Source organism: Morus notabilis, unplaced genomic scaffold (assembly GCF_000414095.1).
Source record: "Morus notabilis unplaced genomic scaffold, ASM41409v2 Scaffold329, whole genome shotgun sequence".
Taxonomy (NCBI): Eukaryota; Viridiplantae; Streptophyta; class Magnoliopsida; order Rosales; family Moraceae; genus Morus; species Morus notabilis.
In genome coordinates, this window is record NW_010358084.1 from 1,078,021 (window position 1) to 1,098,429 (window position 20,409).

At 34.5% G+C, this 20,409-nt stretch overlaps 3 protein-coding genes across 5 annotated transcripts; 2 read left to right on the plus strand and 1 right to left on the minus strand.

The window, feature by feature from the left end:
- The first annotated feature begins 6,912 nt into the window (after window positions 1-6,912).
- Window positions 6,913-10,272, plus strand: LOC21409952 (enolase). The gene is made up of 8 exons (XM_024161492.1): window positions 6,913-7,113; window positions 7,316-7,378; window positions 8,724-8,783; window positions 9,122-9,211; window positions 9,476-9,567; window positions 9,646-9,697; window positions 9,852-9,908; window positions 10,195-10,272. The coding sequence occupies exons 1-8, from the start codon at window positions 6,913-6,915 to the stop codon at window positions 10,270-10,272; spliced, it is 693 nt and encodes a 230-aa protein (XP_024017260.1).
- A 4,078-nt stretch (window positions 10,273-14,350) lies between these two features.
- Window positions 14,351-16,403, plus strand: LOC21409953 (60S ribosomal protein L18a-like protein). 3 transcript variants are annotated; one of them, XM_024161376.1, is made up of 5 exons: window positions 14,351-14,430; window positions 14,671-14,790; window positions 15,265-15,391; window positions 15,746-15,863; window positions 15,999-16,403. In XM_024161376.1, exons 1-5 carry the CDS (start codon window positions 14,421-14,423, stop codon window positions 16,050-16,052), a joined length of 429 nt encoding a protein of 142 aa, XP_024017144.1. In that variant the 5' UTR covers window positions 14,351-14,420; the 3' UTR covers window positions 16,053-16,403. The 3 variants fall into 3 exon arrangements, with proteins under 3 accessions (XP_024017144.1, XP_010090099.1, XP_024017145.1); XM_010091797.2 differs by having other exon boundaries at window positions 14,674-14,790; window positions 15,999-16,402; XM_024161377.1 differs by lacking the exon at window positions 14,351-14,430 and having other exon boundaries at window positions 14,713-14,790; window positions 15,236-15,391.
- A 105-nt stretch (window positions 16,404-16,508) lies between these two features.
- LOC21409954 (cell growth-regulating nucleolar protein) lies at window positions 16,509-19,674 on the minus strand. Its single transcript, XM_024161375.1, has 6 exons — window positions 19,442-19,674; window positions 19,208-19,282; window positions 18,493-18,605; window positions 17,726-18,221; window positions 17,300-17,413; window positions 16,509-17,173 (listed from the first exon to the last, which is right to left on the minus strand). The coding sequence occupies exons 1-6, from the start codon at window positions 19,526-19,528 to the stop codon at window positions 17,111-17,113; spliced, it is 948 nt and encodes a 315-aa protein (XP_024017143.1). The 5' UTR covers window positions 19,529-19,674; the 3' UTR covers window positions 16,509-17,110.
- Window positions 19,675-20,409: the final 735 nt, after the last annotated feature.

The following is a 20,409-nucleotide window of genomic DNA, read 5'->3' on the forward strand; positions in this document are numbered from 1 at the left end:
ATGTTAAAATATAAAATTATTATTGGTCGACCTCCTAACAACTTAAGCTTTTGAGATGAATTAATAAACTAACAAGTTGCACTAAATCCGATCCAAACCAACATAAAATCTATACAAAATCTGATCAATTGATGCCACCAATTCTGATTGAATCGCAGGTCTGCACTGAATTTTTTAGAAGCTGTTTTTGAATTTTTACCGACAAAGACAGTTGCCAAAACTGCCGACTAATAAAAATACATAACAGAAACGAATAATTCCTAGTCCATTTAGTGTGAGAATGAAAAAAGATACTAAAAATTTATAGTGGCTATATTCACTTTCATCCGCTGCATTAAAATACTATGATAAAGAAGAAGATTACAGGACAAATTCGCACGTTTTTTAGACTTCATTGTGTATTTCGCAAAGGTGGGATGTGCATGCGTGTCATAGCAATAATTGGACTCCAAACCTTAACAGTAAAGCTGGTGCAGTGGGCAATGCGTCAAAACGGGCCCGGGCCTTCTCGATTAAGGAATTGATGTTCGGTGCGATTAATAACTTCCATAATCGCTTCCATCATGATTTGATGTTTTTGAATTTGTAGACAATCCTGATTCTTCTGCAGATGACAGTATAAACACCTTTTGTTATGAAAATGCTAAGTATAGGCTGAATTGCTCTCATGTCTACGTGTTATGACGAAACCAAGTTAAAGACAATGTGTTAGTATACAAATTCATTCTAAAAATTTAAGTTATTAGAACGTAGATTAATAATAATTTTTATATTTTAATACTATGAGATATTTTAGGTCTTAAACGTGGACAGAGTAAGGTATGCTAATATAAGGAATAATTAAGGGTCTGTTTAGTTTGTTGATTTAAATTTTTAATTCTCGTTGAGATGTGACTTTATGTGAGAATTTTTACTGTAATAAAAAAGTTAGATGTAATTATTTTTGAGAACTTTTTACTGTAACAAAACTTAAATTCTAAACTCGAATCAGTAAAATAAAAGGGATCTAAATTTAACAGAAAAAGACTGAAGAGGAATTTAGAGACAGAAAGACACGTAGACCAATAGCGTGTAGAAGTTAGTCCTGTAAATTAGTATAAATAGCCATTGAGTGTGTAAGTTAAAAGGATCCAGATATTCTGTTTAAATTTTAGTGTCTCAATTGGTGCTTAATTAATCATATCATGTCACACCATTTTATGATAAGCATAAAAGAGTCAGTTAAAAAACAGCTCAAAATTTTTATGCGATGTGGTATGATATGATTGGTTAGACTCAATTGGAATACCAAAATTGGACAGAAGATCTAAGTCCAAGTTGAAAATATTTGTAATATTATGAGTTGTGATGGTTTTTTCTCTGTAGCAGAAAAGAGGGGCTTGTGAGAAATGTGTTTGTTTCTCAGGAAAAACTCGGAGTGACTGTAGTTTGATTCATAGATAGTGCTGGTCCTTTCGTGGATGTAGGATGTTTTCTCGAACCACGTAAAAATCCTTTGTCTAATTCTCTTCTTGTGTGTGTGTGTGTGTGATCGCTTTGTTGAGTTTCTTGAAATGGTGTGATTGTGCTTTAGACAACCAATTTTCACAACAGTGCTAACTTGAAAATTTGTTGTAATCTCCTAATATTCCACAGTCGATTTTCGTCTGTGAAATTTGAGACTTTGTCGAAATCGTTATGAGCCAAAACAGAAATACTCTGTGGCACTTTAACAATTGAGATTGTCTAGTAATCTCCAAGCTTGCTTTGCAAGAAGTGCCTGATTGACATGGATAAATAATTTGAAACCAAGGCCTCTATTTTTCTTCGAGTGACAAAGTTACTTCCATGCAAGCCATGTGAGTTTTGTTTTTATACCCGAAAATCCCCAATAAAATCTAGACACGAGTGATTCAAAAACCCCCTATATGAGGGGCTTGTTTTGCATTTGAAACTCCAGTAATATTACCTTGATTTTCTGCTTCTTTGAGTAAGGATGATAAACCATCCACACATACGAGGAAAAGGAGTGGCGACAGAGGATCTCCTTGCTGAATGGCACGTCAAGGATGAACTCGGCCTTTTAGCTGTGTCATTTAGAATGAAATCCCATATTTAGCATCATTTCAATTCCTTGATAAAATGTCCTTTCACCGTATCAAAAGCGTTGCTTAAATCCAGCTTCATAACAGCATATATATATATATATATATATATAACTTGTCTTGCCCGTTTTACTTCAGTTCTAGACAGTGAATTACATATAATATTAAAAACCAGGATAACATTGTTCATCTATTGATCAATCAAAGTTCGGATTTCCTGAAGGATAGTCTGAACAGCTTTATGATCATCAACTTCTGTTGCTCTGAAAAGATCACTATACTGCGTACTGCGATGCCAAGAGACCAGTGAAAGTTGCTACCAGTAAAGTTGCTCGTTTTTAGCAAATCATCAAGGATTTTTTCAGCATAAGTTTTTTTTTTTTTTTTTTTTTTTAACAAGGAAAAAAAGAACTTGCAATGACAGATGCCACTAGGAATATTGAAAACATAGAATTGTGCTCGGTTGAAACATCCCAGATTCCCTAACCCTAGAACCTAAGATGGCATTTTGACTGTTCATTAGGGAAGAACAAGCCAAAGTTCTTCTCCTATTCTGGTGTCATCTTTTGGTTCTCATCAAACACAGCAAACAACTAAGTCTTAATAGGTCTCTTAGGCCTCTTTGGGGTGCCCTGTTTGACATGCTTAATTAGATTGAGTAGTAAGTCCTTGCATTGTCAAACGACGCTACAAAATCACCTGCTGAAGGCCATCCACTTCCCGACACAACAACTTCCAAACAACCCCCTCTTTCCGCTCTCAAGAGCACACAGTACATTGCATAAAAAAATGTTTTGGTATCCTAATCCATTATTGGGATCCTTTACCGCTACCAAATGCTCGATAATTGGGTCTATGAACCACCTAAAACTATCTCTGGAGGCACCACTTAGATGGAGAATAGGACTTTGCTAATAAGTTCATGCAAATTGACGCGACTGGCTGATCTGACCGCGTTTTTACAAGCGCCGAGTGTAGAAACTGCACATCTCGAGATGTGTCCATTGACAGGGCTCACTTCATTGCCAAGATGATCAATGTACCTAAATCTCATACTTGGCCAGAAGTTCAGCACGCTTTCTAGGTCCTTGTTTGGGACACCGATGATGAGTCGAATTTCCGAGTCTACAAGGGCATGTAGAACAGCGTGACTCGGATTTTAAATTTCGCATTCTGAATGACATTATTTGACTTGCAGAGAGCTACAACTTCTGAAGCAGATGGTAGTTGTTGCCTTGCATTCAGAAAACTTTTCATCATTTTCTTGCAATTGTACTGCTGTTGATTCTACATTGCATGGTGATCGATGAATAAAATAAATCAACAAAATTATTCAACCAGTTTATTTCATCAACTATACCTAGAAAAAGGTAGTTATATAACGACACAAAGTCAAGAATAATTATCCCATACATAAAGTGATAGATGTATATGACGAGTCTGATAAAATTGGTGAGTTTTCTTCTGTGCCAAGCAAGCCTTTTTTCATAATAGACCTCAAAAGAGACTAGATTGCGTAAGAAGGTATGGAAAAAGAAAAAAAGGGTATGAAGAGCCATTATTGAACTCTTTCTCAGGTCTCAATCCTAATTAAAAATAAAAAATAAAAAATAAAACCTCTTTATATATGTCGTTTTTGTTTTGTTTTTTTATTATTTTTTAAATGCCGAAATTGCTAACAATTACGGGTACGTAACAATTGACAAGCTATTGCATAGTACAAGTGTTATGTGTCGAATTATTAGTAAGAATAATAATAAAAACAAAAAATATTTAATAATGCAATATTATTTTGAATTGTTTTTAGTAATTTAATCATTTACTTTTATTATTCAATATTCATCATTTGAAGAATCTTTTTAAAATTTTTATCTTTATTTTCATGAACAAACAAAGCCTGACGGCTGATGTGCAGAAGAAGTTGAACTAACCCATTTATTTACTCACAAAAATATGCACCAATATTTTTGAATTTATTAAAACACTATTTAATTAATTATACGTAAAGAGACATTTTTATAATTTTGTGTGTGTATATATATTAGTTAAAAGCACGTGTGTATACGGTTTGCAGAGCAATAAGAAAAAAAAAGTATTTTGAAAATTACTTTTGGTATAGTAATATTTTAGAGGACAAAAAAAATACTTACGTAGGAACAGATTAGAGAAAAATAATGCAATATGAGTAAATTAAAAAAATGAAATTTATGAAAAAATAGTGGTGACGATGACCGCAAAAAAAAAGTTATTTTAATTGGATAATTAGAAAAAAAAAATTTGTGAGAATAACTTTTGGTATAACAATATTTTACAGCAATACTGAAAGAAACATTAAAGGAGGATCACATTTAAAAAAATATTTCAATTAGGGTAAATAGAGGAAAATTTTAAAAAGAAGGGTAAGAATAAAAAATATAAATTTTTCTGGGAGAAAAAAAAAAGAAGGAAAGCTGGTGTTGGGGTCAGGTAGACTCGGAGGGTCGACGTGTCGGGGGTTGACACACGTAAGCACGTAGTTCGTTGGAAGTGGATCCGACATGGCCGACCTTTGAAATGGATGATGATGGCGGGACCTCCAACGAAAAAAGTGGGGTCAGTTAGGCCCAAATTAGGCCGAAGGACGCATGTCCTAGGACCCTCTTTGTTGTCGAAATGACGAAAACTCCACAAAACAAATAAAAGAACTCCGAAGATGAAGAATAGTAGGAGGTGCAACCAAGTAGTTGATGGAGATGGAGAAAAGGAGGCCGGAGGTGCCTTGATGGAGAAGTTCTCTGGAGGCAAGCGCGGGCTGCTCCAAGAGTGAAGATAGTGACTCAGGTGGTGGATAAGACTTGGAAGAGAATGAGAGTGAAGTTAGCGAGGTGGATAAGGCTCTGGCAGAAAGAACTCCAAGAGCAGCGCATGTTACTCTGGGAATGAGAACGACGCTTGGAGAACTTGCTCCGACGGTGAGCGGAAGTGACAACGAAAATGAAGACTTGAACGTCACCGGAAAATGTATGAAGAAACTTCGAAGAATTTTGAGATGGTGGTGGAAATGGATTGAAAAGTGTGTTGGAAAGGTTTCCAAGGCTGTCAACACGTGGAGGCCTTGAAGGACCTTGAAGAGCTTAAAGAACCTCAAGTCTCTGTAACAAGAGACTAGAAAAGACTGAATGAAGGGAGAGAGTGATCTGAAGAGGATAAAGATAGTGGTTGGTGCTGATGGTGGATTAACCCTCTTGTAATGAAGGAGATGAGGAGTATTTATAGGTGAAATTGGTAGGATTTTGGTGACAACTCCGGAGGTTCATACGGCGTGCTCTAACAGACGCATGCACAAGCAATCCCGATGAAGTAAAGCCTTCTGAAACCTTTCCGGAGTTGAAGAGAAGATCAACCAAAAATGGAATGAAGACGCTCTAGTGGGGTGAATTGGCGGCGCTCTGAAGGAAGCATGCATACGCGATCCAAATGGAGCAAAGTCATCAGAAGCCTTTCCGGGGTTGAAAAAGAGCTGGTTTGGAAATGGAAAGAAGGTTCATGGTGGCTGCTCTGAAGACCAATCGGCGACGCTCTGACGGAGACTTGAACATGCAATTCCTTTTGGAGCAAGGTGATTAGGTGACTTTCCAAATTGACAAAGAAAAGACTCAAAAATGAAAAGACTTGGAGGTAAAGTTTCAGATTTGAAGCTAACGTGAAGAGTTCCAAGGTCTGAAATTCTCAAGGGTGTTTGACTCAGCTTCGTGCTCTGTTGACTTCCTCTTTTAGAGGTCTGATCGCATGTCAGACCTTGTCAAAGATGGTTTATACGATATAGGCTAAGCAACCGTCAAGTTGGCTCTGACATGAAAGATACTCTGAATGAAGCTGCTCTAACGGTGAGCATGTTCTAAACAAAGGCTGCTCCAGGTGAAGCTGCTCCAAAGGGTGAGCATGCTCGAGGCGAAGAGTGCTCCGATGGTGAGTTGGGCAAGAGGAAGTTCAAAGGAATGATGCCTGACACGGAAAAGGCTCCATTAAGCATACTTAGATATGAAGATGATGCTTCGAGAGACATGTCTGCCATAGAGAGAGCCTCCATTAGGCATGTCTAGTGCAGGTAGAGCCTCCGTTGGAGTCAAAACACTGAGAATCAACATTAACAAAAAGGAAAAGTTTTTAAGGTGTGGACTTAAGAATTTTGGGCTTTCAAAAAGACGTGAGGAAGGCTTTTGAGAATTCTCCATCACTCATTTGTATTTAATCCGATTAATTTTGAAAACCTCCCAGCGGGATTCAAATTGGATCGAATTAAACAACAAACGGGCCTACTTGATCACACATGGCCCACTAAACCACAACTCACGGGAGTTCTCCGAGCATGGTTTAGGTCAATAAAGAGAGCCCAATAACGTCTCGTGATGCCGTAGTTGGGCCTGGACCCTTAAATGGGCCTGGTACAAAATCGGATATCAATAACTAAAAAAATAAACAAACAAAGAAACAAAAAAAATAACGCGAAGATTTAAAAAAAAATAACAATCATTTTAACCAAAACGAGTGTTTAGAAACAAAACAAAACGTGAAGATTTAAAAAAAAAAAATCGTTTTAACCAAAACGAGTGTTTAAAAAAAAAACAAAACGTGAAGATTTAAAAAAAAAAAAAATCGTTTTAACCAAACCGGGGGTTTTGGTTTTTTTTTTTTTTTTTTTTTTTTTTTTTTTTTTTTTAGGTAAGTTTTTGATACTTATATAGATGTATAGATATAAGATAACCCTAATTCCCCTACGGCCTACCCTCATGCATCGTCGTGGTTGAGTTTTGATTCATAATACTTAAAAAGCTCGGTAATGGTAGTAATGGCGAAGTCTCGCAGCAAAAAGATGCTACAGGTGAAGAAATTAAGGCACACGAAGAAGAAAAACTTTGGACATTCGGTTACTACGAAGGAAGATTTGAAGGCTAAAAAGAAAAACTTGGGAAGCCCGACTATGGCGAAGAGGATTGTACGAATTAAGGCTAGGAAGATCTACGACAGCCGTGGTTTTCCCACCATCGAGGTTTTCGAATGAATTCGACCCTCTTTTTGTTTTTTAAATGGATTTTTTTTCCTGCAATGTAATTTTGAACAACGATTTTGAAGCTTTCTTCTTGTCTGAAGAGCTAAAAATCATCACAAATTTGCTCTTATTATTGTATATTATTTGGTTATTTTAGTCAAAGTCTTATTGTTTTTAATTGGTCATCTCTTTGTTGGTGAAGGTGAAAGTCAGCTTGGTAGGGTCGGTTTTTGGGCTTGTTTTTGACCGGCCCGCAATAGAGTCGGTTTTTGGGCTTGTTTTTGACCGGCCCGCAATAATCGGCCTGAGAAAACGCTGGGCCGCAACATGTTAATTAATCCCAAAACCTGTATACCATTCGGTTACCTCGGGTAACCTCAGGTCGGCCGGGTTACTTCAGGTAAACTAATTCCAAATTTACTTATTTCAACTACTTTTCCACCGGTAAACCAAATGTTCTCGCCTTCTCGGTGGCCAAGTTTTGGAAGTCGCAGTTGAAGCCTGGAAAGGAGTCCCTACAAATCTCACAAACAGAAATAATCAAACGAAAATCATCTAATAAAGAAAAAAGTTTTCAACTTATTACATAAATGTTACAAAATTCCAACCTCAAAGTAGCTTAATCTTGATTCTTGACGGCAGAAAATCTTGGCCACTAACGGCTCGAAACTGTGAGAGAGAGTCTGAGAAGAAGAAGAGGAAGGGCGGAGGAACGACGGAGGAAGTGAGAAGAAGAAGAAACATAAGCAAAGTGAGACTCAGAGTCATATCAGATTTGAGAGAGGCAGAAGGGGCGGTAGGGTGCTCGGAATGAGAAATGAGAAAGGTAGGTAATGTAGGGCTTTTTTTTTTTAAGTGCATATGGTTATTTCGGGCCGGGTAAGGTTAAGCGGGGTAATGGAGCTTGGGCCCGCGACCCTACCCACCCATTGCGGGTTGGGCTAATTTTTTTTATAAATAAAAAAAAAAACCCTTATATTTTCGGGTAGGGTATGGTCGGGTAGTCGGGTTCGGGGTAATTCCTTTCACCCCTAGTTCCAAGTGGTGAACCTGGGGTGGTATGTTTGTTTCTTATTTGGGTTTCCCCTCTTTTCTCTTTCTGTTTACGAAATATTACCCATTTGTTTCACTCGTTCGAATTGAGAACTTGAGTTTAAAAGTGAATTATGTGAGAAAAAAATATTGTAGCAAAAAAATTAAATGTCTAAACTCTTCTCGTGCCTTGTTATTGTGTAATGGTTTCAGCTTCTCTCAATGAATCCCTTCTCAATTATGTCATGGAGGTCAGATTCCAGTTCACCTTTCACTATTCTATTCTACTTGGTACTTTTCCACTGCTTTTTTTCCTCTTATTGGCCTTTTTTTTTCCCTATGTCTAGGCTGTTGATTCTATCAATATCATCATCGCTCCCAAGTTGGTTGGAAAATTTCTTCCTTTTTTTATATGACCTGAAGTTTGGGACACAGTTGCGCAGATGAATTCTTATGAACCACAGCACGTGGCATTAGGCCATTCTGGGTGCTATCAGATGATTTGTTCTGTGCATAAATTTATGCTCATTAGTCTCGCAACATGTAAACTTAACATTGTATGTATTTCTTGCCCACAGAACAATGAAACGTCGCAGAATATCTGTGGAGCTACTCTGCTTGATGTCTACGAGTCTCTTGTGAGCGAATATCCGATTTTGTCGATTGAACATCCATTTCCCAAGGATGACTTGGAGCAACCATAGGCTGGTCAGAGAATCACAAACAAAAACTTCTTCTACGAAATGTTTTATTCTTCCACAGAAATATATTCGCTCAAAATCAAACATAACACGAAATACCAGTAGATGTCATTTCACAAATCCAAAGGTCCAGATCAAACATCCTTTCTGTATCAGTTCTTTGTTTTTACGTCTCATTTCTTAACTCCTTTTATGCAATTAAAACAAGTTGCTGAGCTCATTAACTGAAAGCGCAAGAGACGCTGACAACTTTGCAATGTCTGCTCATGTTTCAGAGAATTGAGGTTGAGAAGGCGATCAAACAGAAAACATGCAATGCTCTTCTTCTCGAGGTTCCAGCATCATTCCGTTCTCTTACCTTTCAAGTTCGATACAACTTTAGGGCCTGCTCTTAATATTTGTACGATATTTTGAAGAGAAAATATCAAAAATTCCACTTAAGACGGTAAAAATTATTATTTATGTCACTCTACTTAAAATTAAATAATTATTATTTAATTAATAAAGAAAAAATAAAAAGTTATATTAATTATTTAAATTGGTATAAATAATAAGTTTGTACAAAATCATGATGAACCATATACTTTTCTTTTATTTTTTATTTTTTAACCATTTGGTTTGCATTGCAGGTGAACCAAATGAAAAGCGCGACGAAGAGTATTGAAGCTGTGAACATGTCCAGAAGAGCTGGTTGGAGTGTTGGTTTGGCTAGCCATGGCTGGTATGCAATTCGTTAAAATTTCAATGCATTTAATATTCATCAATAAATTCAATTGTTAATTTATACTTTTGGTTGCAGTGGTGAGAAATATGACACCTTTGCTGCTGATCTTGCTGTGGGTCTGGCAGTGGTAATCCTTCATTCCCTCACTCGATTTTGCTTTTTCCTTTTTTTTTTTTTTTTTTTTTTTTTTTTTTTTTTTTTTTTTTTTTTTTTTTTTTTTTTTTGCTTTTTCTGTACTGTTTTTCATTGCTTTCTTGTTGGTAATTTTCCTCGTTTACCAGGGTCAATACAAGATTGGAGCTCCCTCTAATAACATGCGGTTAGATGTCTTCAAACGGGTATGTAAGATTAGTGTCAAGCTGTTTTGGGTTTTTAACGTTTTACCATTTCACAGGATTGATTTTTTTTAGAGGAAAATACATGGTTTGTTATGGTTTTATGCCTGCCTAATATTTATATCATTTTAAATAATTATCATAGTGACTTTTTCTTTTCTCGTTATTAATTGAATGACAATTGTTATTTTTTTAGTGAAGTGGTATAAATAATATTTTTCATCATCTTGAGTGGTATTTTTTGATTTTTTTTTCCTTGATTTTAAGTCCTTGTTTGTGTTTTTTGCAGCTTACTGAGATTTCGATGGACGTTAGGAAAGATGGCAGGTATCATGGCCCTCATAAGCCTGATTCGGACACTGTCTAGCGTGTTAGGGGATAATTTTTTTGCTCAAGTTATGGGTCAATTCCAACGTTACTATGTTGATTGATGACAATCCTTAAAAATAAATAAATAAATAAAAGGGACTTGTTGATCAAAGAATATAGTGTATAGAACAAATTTAATCCCCAAAATATCTTTTTAAACCTTGCTTACCAACATGATTAAGGGTTTTTTGTTGCCCACGTTTCTAGACACACATCTTGCCTTAAACCATAGCTAAACATAACATCTTTAAGAAACATATATGTTTCTTTATATATATATATATATATGAACTTTTGAAACTTCATATGAATATATCTTGCAATCTAAGTGAAGTAAATAGTGTGTGAACTCAGTTGCGTTGCTTCAAGGTGATGAAAGTAAGTACATCACGTTGGTTGATTAACCAAAAAGCCAGCTCTAGTTTGGCCTTTTGCCATTACTAGTCACCTCTTTTGGAATATCATTGCCCTCAAAATAACCATCACAGTTTATTTATATGTGTCTACCCTAAAATTGCGGCAATCTTAACCAAGTCAATATTTGACCTTTTTTGAAGTACAAAACAAAGAAAAACTCAAACTCCAATCCAACCATCCTAGCACCCAAAAACAAGTTCGCATTGTAAAAACGTGTTTAGTAGAGAGATTTGAATCATGGTTTAAATGGTTTGGATAGTTAAAAAGTTTTTCTTTCAAGGTCCAAACCAGATCCAAATAATCCCTTATAATTTTGATTATTCTATCTTGTATCTTTATGACCGTCAGCATAAGATTATTCTAATTTCTATAGTAATATTTATCACAAATTATTATTATGCATGCTATGATGAGTATTGTTGGTAATCATTAACGTAACGGTAAAAAAGGAAAATAATCAAATCAGTGTTATTAATAAGATAGTTTTTTTAGTATGTAAAAAATGAAAAAGTACCTGAACCTCCCGTATGGAATTAATATGGTTTACTCTTTTGTATTTAATGGCACGTATTAAAAACCTACCATACATTGACAACAAATCAAAACATTTCATAAATAGCCAAAATACAAATATGAATCTCGTATTTGAAATTTTAAATCATTTTAAAAAATTTTAAATGTTTCTTTAAAATATACATATACATACATATATATATATATATACCAGTTTAGTTAGTGTCGTGATTAGGGTCTCTCAATTTAACCTTTGTAAGGCTCATAAGACGCACCGGCACCAACGCCGATGGCGGCACACCTCACGGAGAAGAAACATGTCGTTCTCCTTTTAAGAGATTTGACTTTTGTTTTTATTTTCATTTAAGCCTTTTCTATTGATCAAATGCCATTTAAAACCTTTTGAAACTTAATTTTTGTTTTTAAATGATTAAAATTGTCTCTTGAAATTAAAACACGGCATGTTGATTTGATACATGAACAAATAAGTGGACATGGTTTATGAATTCAAAACCATTCTAAATTTACGTGTGTTTTTTATGAGAGAAAATACTGTAACGAATCACGAACCATAATTTAAATCATGGCACGAATACACCAACCAAACGCACCAGTATTCATTCCTAATAAGAACCAACCCTTTCGGTTAAGGGTACTCTATTTTCTCCAAATTTGCAAGAATATTGGTTGCTATATATAGATCAAAGTAAGATGAAAACATGGGAAGGTGGTGCGATATTTAAGTTGACATTTTAAGATTATTATTATTATATATTTTCGAATTTTGATGGTGGGTTGTGCCTAACTTCAGTCTTAAGTCTTCTATAACCACTGTCTGCTAGACTTATAATTAATATTCTTTTTATTTGTTTTATTAAATACCTATCTAGTTTCTTTAATTAGAGTATGTTTAGTTCGTTGATTCTAATTTTTAATTCGAGTTAAGATGTGATTTTATGTGATAGATTTTTACTGTAGTAAAAAAATTAGATGTGATTGTTTTTTAGAGCTTTTTACTGTAACAAAATTCGAATTCTAAACTCAAATCTGTAAAATGAACGAGATGTTAGCTTATATTCCATCAATAATAAGATGTTAAATGCTCAATATTATCTCTTGCTAAGTAAAGACTCGTTGATAGATGACTAACCGTGGGAAAAACAAGAGAATAATTAAAATAGATCATTAATATATAAATAAACTTTACAGAGTTGTCTTTATCAAGTGGGGATGCATGCAATAAAAATGGGATTGTTCCAAGAAATTATCTGTGGAAGAGACTCCATACATATTTTAGAGACTTATTGACTTCTTTGTAAAAAAAAAAAAAAAAAAAAAAGAGAGAGAGACTTTATTGACGTAGCTGGTGGAGAGCATGATAGACTTATGGGTCTATTTCTGGGACCAAATAATTTTCTCTAATTTTTAGAATAGAGTTTTCTAAAAATTTTATATAATGAAAAGAAATGTTGGGTTTGGTTTAAAGAAAAGACTTTTCTATAAGAAAAGGCAAAGAGCCAAAACCATAAACAAGAGGGAAAAATGGAAAATGAAAAGAAAGCTGGATTATCCGTTCACATTGTAACTATATTAGATTAATAAGAAAAATATGGTGCGTCTAAACTTTAAACTATCCCAAAGAATGTTTGGTTTAGTGACACTGGAATTTGAATGTGATGGAACTTTAAAAAAGGTTATAGAATTATTTTCATCTTGCTAAAAAAAAATTAAAAAAAAAAATTAAGAAGAAAAAAATAACCAAACAAACTTCATTAAAATAGAAAAAATATAAAATTATACGGCAATACAATACAACGTTTTCTTATATAGAAAAACATTATACTGCTTTTTTTTTACCTTATTATAATTGGATTAGGTATAAATCCAAAATATTGAAATTATTGAAAACGTGAAATTGATCTCATAAATGATTGCATTTGCCGGCAGGAAGTCGGCAATGCAGAACGAAGCAAGCATGAGAATTCTTGGACAAAAAGAGGAAACAAAAACAAAAAACAAAAACAAAAACAAAAATCAAAAGGAAATGAGTTGTCAAACCGTAGTGGAATAGGAAAGCACAAATTTGCAGAAAAGTGAGAGTCAATCAAAGGTTATACTTGTCTTTTCGCACCACCAGCCAATAAAAACTTGGAAGGAAAAAAAAAAAAAAAAACTGGTAGTTGAAAGGCACATAAATATTTTTATTATTTTTCTCATAATTTTAAGCAAGAAATAAAAAGGAGTCAATTTTCTTCAGCGTTCAGTTGTTTAATATTGAAGGAGAACTAAACAACTCTTGAAACCAAAAGACTCCTCTTTTAGTTTCTTCCGCTCCCATTTCTGATCTGTTCAGAGAAACAAGAGAATTTGGACAGAATTTTGCCGCTCAGTTGCAAATAACAGGCAAGTTCTTCACTTTTTTTATTGATGTAATATCTTTGTTTTGTTGTAATATCTCTTTTCACCGCTTCTTTAATATCCGAGAAACACGGATAATATTTTGTGTGTAGATATGTATATTTTTGGTTTCTCCTTTGTGTTTTGGCTAAAGCTATGGATAATTTTTTATGGGTATTCAATTATTTATCTTAATTGTTCACCGGTGTTTTCATATATATGAATTATTGTGTTTGAGATGAATTTTCAGCTAGATGTTTATGAATTAATTCAGTAGTTTGAGGTTTTTTTTTATTTTTTTGGGAAATCATTTAGGATAGTGGAAGGACTTTGAGAGCAAAATTTTTATTGTTCATCCAGAAAAATTTGCCAAATTGGAAAACTTTTTCACAAAAATCCGAGTTTGGTTCTTTTCACTTCGTCGGGAGAGCATTTAGTTTGCTTGCTGAGGCCATTTATCCTTTATTCTGATTTTTGTTAGTTATTTTTGAACGTTCAGTTTGTTTTTGCTTGCTGTGTTTTTTCTGCTTGATTGTAAACCACAATAGTCACAACCATGTGGAGGAATTGTCTATGTTAAGCCTTTAGCAACCTCATATTCTGTGAAGTTTCATTTTTTCTTTTGTCTTGTTCATTTATTGTTCTCCGATTTCGCCAGCAACTAGGTGAACCTGAATGATTTGTTAAAATTATAAGTACCGGTGATTTTCAATTCAGATTAGACATGAAATACCATTTTAATTTCGTGGAACAGGCAACTGAGGCGGGGAAGACGGAAGCAAGAACCTTGACCCCACAAAGACATCTGCTTCTGAACAGATGGATCTAAGTAAAACTTTTTGTTTCTCAAATATAGATAATTCATTTCCGTTATACATAATAGTTTTGTGCTTGTCAAAATATTGGAAATTTAGAGCGCATATTCGACTATGGAAGTTGGCATGAGGACCTTCTACTAGCCCTTATAACAACATGAATGATGAGTGTGCATGACAAATAATTAATGAACAAAACTGTATTTGTTAAGTTCATTTACTTCCTAACTCTCAACTAAGATTTATTGGTGTAGCAGATCTTAATGTTGAGGAGGCGGAGGGATTGAGAAATGGCGTTGAATTGGTGACATCCGTCTCCGATAAGCATCTTGATCTCTTGAGGCCATCAGCTCGATATTATTCGATGTTTAAAGGTAGTGAACCCATTTGGACACCGTACTACATAACAGACCTTTTCATTCATCTATGACCTTAATAATCTTTTGCACTATAAAATATGCTTTTAGTTGAAGTGATTGTGTCATGATGAATTCTGTACCTCAATTGCTGTTTACGCACATAATTTCTCATCTGTGTGACATTGGATTTGCCCGAATGCTCAACCAATGTTATTTCCCACTTTACACACGCAACATTTAGCATAGACTTTCTATGTTTTTTCCCCCATCAATTTTGTGTATACATCTTTTGCCTGCTTCTCTTCATTCATTTGATTTTAACATCTGTACAATCTGAACATATTCAAATATATTATTTAGTATGAAAATTCGCTAAATCTGATAACTTCGTAAACTCCTATATTCAATTAGTAAACAAGGTCTTTATAGAACTTGGTCTGTTTTACCGAGTGTTATCCAGACAAGTGAGAGGTATTATGGTGATGGTAGGGCAAGCAACAGACGGTACAGACCGGGACAAGGGCAAGTATACTCTCATCAGAGATGTTGAGGACTTCCAGAGTGGGATTTATGACAAACCCCTCCCTTGCTTTGGCTGTGGAATAGGATGGTTTTCGTGAGTATCTCTCATTTCCTTCTTTTCCCATGTTAGAATATAAAACTAATGTTGGCTCATCTCCTAATAGCTTAAGTTTTTGGAGAAATGAAAAACTAACACGATATTAGAGGAGAGGTCCTAAATTCAAACTCCTGTGATTGGTCTCCGAAAATTGTCATCATGTGTTAGCCTCGTCCAATTAATGTATTTACCCGTACATTTATCCATCTGGCTCAAGGTTGCAGGGATTGTTCAAATATAAAATTATTTATTAGTCCACCTCCTAATAGCTTGAGCTTTTGGGAGAAATGGTGAATTAACATCCCGCATTCCCATTTCCCCTTTCTCTCATGCTTATTTCTTTCATGGCAGTTTTCTATTGGGCTTTGTGTTTCCACTCATGTGGTACTATGGCACTTTCCTGTACTTCGGTAATCACTATCGGAAGGATCCTCGGGAGCGAGCTGGCCTAGCGGCCTCTGCAATTGCTGTAATTCTCTCTCACTCTCACCCGATTAGCATACATTATAGTCTGTTACAGGCTCTGAACTGCTTAGTTTGCACTTAATCTTTGCTAATCCATGATTTAACACTCTAGTTGATATAAATTATCACATGGTTGCAGGCACTAGTTTGTTCCATGGCATTGTTGATCATCGTCCTTATTCTGATGTTCTAGCTTATTCATCAACCCGATCCCATTTTGCTTCCAAAACGCCTTTTTATTTTTTTCCAACATCGAGAAAGCAGATTTATATTGTAATTCGGAGCACAAAATGCTCGGAGAAGAAGGAAGTGGATTAAAGGAGAAAATGTAAAGCCAAGATAGTTCTGAAGAATTGAAATGTGCATACCAAAAGATTCAGCCACGAAAAAACGTTCCAAGTATATCTTTTCCTTTTCCTTACTCATTTTGCATGGCAGGTATTTATACAATTATAGAATTTCTCTCGGTTAACATTGTCATTTTGTGTAATTTAAATAAGATTTCGAGGTCGTTATGATAAAAATGTATATGAATATCTTACTGAAAATTATTTTACATCATTGTGATGCCCTGCGCTGTTTGTTAATATTGTCTTCTTTTTTTTTGTTAAATCAGTGTTTCTGAATTAAGATCCATACAGGTGCTTATGCTTGTCGATAGCAGGTTTTTTTTTTTTTTTTTTTTCCTTTACATTATAAAAGCCAAGTTAAACAGCACTTTTGCAGTAAACACAAAATTACGAAAGGAAGTTCATATTAATTTTATTAGTCTATTCAAGACTTAAAGTCCTGCTTCTTCAGCAAAATTATGCAATATATTTACCTGCTTTCTATGCTCTGTCATGACTCACGAGGCTGGCGTTCATTTCTATTTTTTCAATTAGTTTGGGAACAAAGAGAGATTACGGTGAAAGGGGCCACTAGCATGCAAAATCCCAAATTTTAATTTGAGCTTGTATAGAATCACAACAAATACAAGAGTTCCTTTCATCTCTCAGAGGTAATAACAATGGCTTGTCCACTAGAAGAATACGTTCAAATAGTTTATTTCTTGAAAGAAAAAAAAAAAAAAAAAAAAAAAAAAAAAAGAAAGAGAGAAGATACCGTCAAAATTTCTCTGGTAGAGTACAAGTTATAGGATAATAGGAGACACAAGTGTCCAGCTCAACCTAACTCCTACAAACCAAGCTATCAAAGAAGGCCTGAAAGAAGCAGAGGAAAATTTTGTCTCCAAAGAATGATAGTGTACGTTTAATCTTTGCCCACCAGACGAACATACTTGTTCTCAACAGCAAATCTGGAGCTTGAATTGATCTGCAACAGACAAGAAACATAATTAAAAAATAAATAAATAAATTTTGGAAAAAAGTTCAGTTGACATCTTTGATAATTAAAAAAGAGAATTATATGCTAAACCAATAAAGGATGGGGTGGGCTAACCTTGTGCTCAAGAGTATTTCTGAATTGATCTTCTTCACCCGTTATGCCAGATTCATGAAGAGCCTTGAGAACAAGTTTTCGGAGTTTCTTCATCTTCAAAACGCCCTCAGGACTCTAAGCCAATATAGAAAAAAAGATTCGGAGAAGTATACGTCAACATACTTAGTAAGTGAGCATAATAACGTAAGAAAAAAGTCGATATTGAAGAAGGCATAAAAGTGATCCTCTATCTTTTCCACTCTAGGGGTCGAGAGTGGGTCTGTCTTCCATGCTGCTTTTGTTTGATGATCATAGCAAGCTTTTATATTTTCCATTAAGCAGTTTTTTTTTTTTTTTTTTTTTTTTTTTTTTTTTTTTTTTTTTAAATTATTTTTTGTCTTTCTGTATATTGTAAAATCATGAACATAGGTGATATAAAATACATACAGATTTCAACGCTGATGTGATCAACTTCTTCCAATTTATCTTCTTGGTTTCTTCATCAGCAATGCCAGAATTCAACACCTTATCTTGCTTCGCCTGACTATCTTTATCTCCCACTTCTGTCTTTCCACCCTGAATAACCTCACCATTGTCAAGCGCACCCAATGTACTTTCCTTCGTCTTTTTCTTCAAACCATTATCTGATTTCTCGAGTTTCCTCTTTTTCTTTGATGATAAATTTCCATTACTTTCTCCAAAATCGTTATTCTCATACTCAACTTTAGAAACATCCTGCGCTTTAGGTTCGGCCCCATCTTTCTTTTCAAGCGACCCCCCTTTTGGAGGGTTTTCAGATGGAAGCTTTGTATCTGAAGTAAATTCTTCCATCTGCTTTGGTTGTTGCTTTGCGTTATGGATAGCTCTGGCTTTGGCTTTGTGCTTCTTTCCTTCTGCATGGAGAAGCAGAGTCTGCCTACTGGTAGCCTTGGTATTACAAAGACTGCAAATGCACAGATATACAACCAAAAACACTCAGACCCCAATTGCAAATCCCAAAGAACTAAGGATGAGCTAAAATAGTATTGCACGACCACTGTAATGGGGATTGTAGATACCAATGTCACAAGATCAATATAAACTATTTCTTCTCCCAATTAATGCTGCATTCTTACATCAGATAATAGTCTAATACCTAAATTCATAACCAAAAAGTTGTTATGGGACCACAAAGTTCATAACAACAACTGGAATGAAAAAGCTATTAAACATACCTACAGAACCACGGAGGGCGTTCAGACAAACCAACGGTTATATCAAAATCCGGATGCTGCTTGGCACTTGCACCATTCAAAGCTTTTCCTTGGCCCTTGGGACCATATTTTTCCTTCAAAGAATAAAAAGTGAGACATAATATATCATTCCACAATCAAACTGTGATACCCTTTTGAATGTCACTATAATTATGAAAAGTTCATTGAATTATGTCTAATTATAAATTTTACTATCAAACTGCCAGTTTTTAAGGAGATCTTATGTTTCTTAATTATCATAATAAGTTAATAGCACCTTATAATTAGGAATAATTCCATGATAACTTTCATAAAATTCATAGCAATGTTTGGAGAGTAATATACCAACAATGTTAGTTAGCCAATCAAAACAGTTTAATGCATTTTGCCTTCCACCACCCAAGATTTCAAAGGAAGTGAACAAGCTATAAAAACATTAGCAAGAAGTAAGAGGAAAAGTAAGAAATATCGGTCCAATGCGTGTAGGATAAAATTAGTATGAAAAAATCTAAAAGCTTATTATTAACTAAGGCCAAAAAAAAAAAATGATTCTACCAAGTGATAGGATACACAAAGCAAGTGAAATAATCATTCATTTGCAAGTGCATTCTAGTGTTCAAATGCTAAATAAGAAAATTTTAACACATTTTGAGTTTGTTAATCACAATTAGAACCACTAATTATACAAAGTACATACCATCTCGGTCATACATTGCGTGTGACCCTGAACACTTTCCTGCCTGAATATCTCTCCGCAATCAATACACGACAACTGCAAAAGCAAACGACAGCATAAAATTCGAGAGAGGAAAAAAAATCTTCTGTTTGGTTGACGAGAAATAGGAAGGAAAAAGAAAAACGAAGGTTCGGTAATTGGATTTTCATATGACGACATTTTCAAGGAAAGCAAACAGAGTGCGAGAAGAATTACCTTGGAAGCGGAGCAAATATTGAAGTGATTGGGCAATTTTGGTTTCTTCAGATTGTCTCCGCAATCCTCGCATTGAAACCAAACCATTTTCTCTGTTCTGCAGAAGATAACTCCGGAAATGAGGAAATTTTGTTCCAGAGGAAGGGGAAAAAGGACTCGGGACTCTTCTAGTGCTACGAAGGAGGGTAATTGGGGATTTTGGGGGGTTTAACATCTAGGGTTTTGTCGCCAACTCTTTTTCGGTTTTTTTATTTCCCCTTGTTAAGAAAAGTTTTTTTTTTATTATTTGCGGATAAATAAATGTTATTTATTTATAAATGGTTATAAAAAAAAATAAAGATAAAATTACAGAATCTACGTACCTGACTTATTTAAATTAAAGTACATTTTTTAAAAAATTCTACCTTTTAATTAATTTTAGTCTAAAAAATAAAAATATATAGGTTAATATTAATGGTAGAAATAAAAAGAAATTCCATTTTGCGTTTTTAAAATTTGCTCAAAAAAAAAATTTTAATTGTCTATTTCAAAATTTTGAACAAAAATTCAAAAAGTAAGAAAAAACACTGCACTATAAAATTTTAAATTGTGGTTCAATTATATGAAACAGACAAGTCAAAAATATTATTTTGATTTATAGTTTCAAACACATAGCTTTCATGTAAATTTAATTTTTTATGAGATAAAACATTATAATAAATATGTTTAAATATTGTTGAATCTATAAAACAAATGAGTTAAAAATAATTTAAAACATAAAAAAGTAAAATGTGAGGTAGACTCACATGTCTCCGGAGGAGGGTGGTCTCATCATCGTGTTAGAAGAACAAGGAGTGGGCTCGGCTTCGCACATCTCAAATATGGGTGGTATTGATAGATAGGGGTAGGGTGGCAGAAGCCCTCGCAATCTTGTCATGTCACGTGATCTAAGGCCTCACAATCTTCTCATATCACGTTATCTAAGGTCT

What these genes read in the sequence shown, in the direction of transcription:
- LOC21409953 (XM_024161376.1), top strand. An exon ending in TGTGGAATAGGATGGTTTTC is followed by an intron (nt 15,392 to 15,745) that starts GTGAGTATCTCT and finishes CTTTCATGGCAG; the next exon opens with TTTTCTATTGGGCTTTGTGT. An exon ending in TAGCGGCCTCTGCAATTGCT is followed by an intron (nt 15,864 to 15,998) that starts GTAATTCTCTCT and finishes ACATGGTTGCAG; the next exon opens with GCACTAGTTTGTTCCATGGC.
- LOC21409952 (XM_024161492.1), top strand. Translation starts at nt 6,913, where the DNA reads ATGGCGAAGTCTCGCAGCAAAAAGATGCTACAGGTGAAGAAATTAAGG. An exon ending in TTGATGTCTACGAGTCTCTT is followed by an intron (nt 8,784 to 9,121) that starts GTGAGCGAATAT and finishes CTCATGTTTCAG; the next exon opens with AGAATTGAGGTTGAGAAGGC. An exon ending in GGTTTGGCTAGCCATGGCTG is followed by an intron (nt 9,568 to 9,645) that starts GTATGCAATTCG and finishes TTTTGGTTGCAG; the next exon opens with TGGTGAGAAATATGACACCT.
- LOC21409954 (XM_024161375.1), bottom strand. Translation starts at nt 19,528, where the DNA reads ATGGTTTGGTTTCAATGCGAGGATTGCGGAGACAATCTGAAGAAACCA. An exon ending in ATATTTGCTCCGCTTCCAAG is followed by an intron (nt 19,283 to 19,441) that starts GTAATTCTTCTC and finishes TTGCTTTTGCAG; the next exon opens with TTGTCGTGTATTGATTGCGG. An exon ending in CGCAATGTATGACCGAGATG is followed by an intron (nt 18,606 to 19,207) that starts GTATGTACTTTG and finishes TATTCTTTGAAG; the next exon opens with GAAAAATATGGTCCCAAGGG.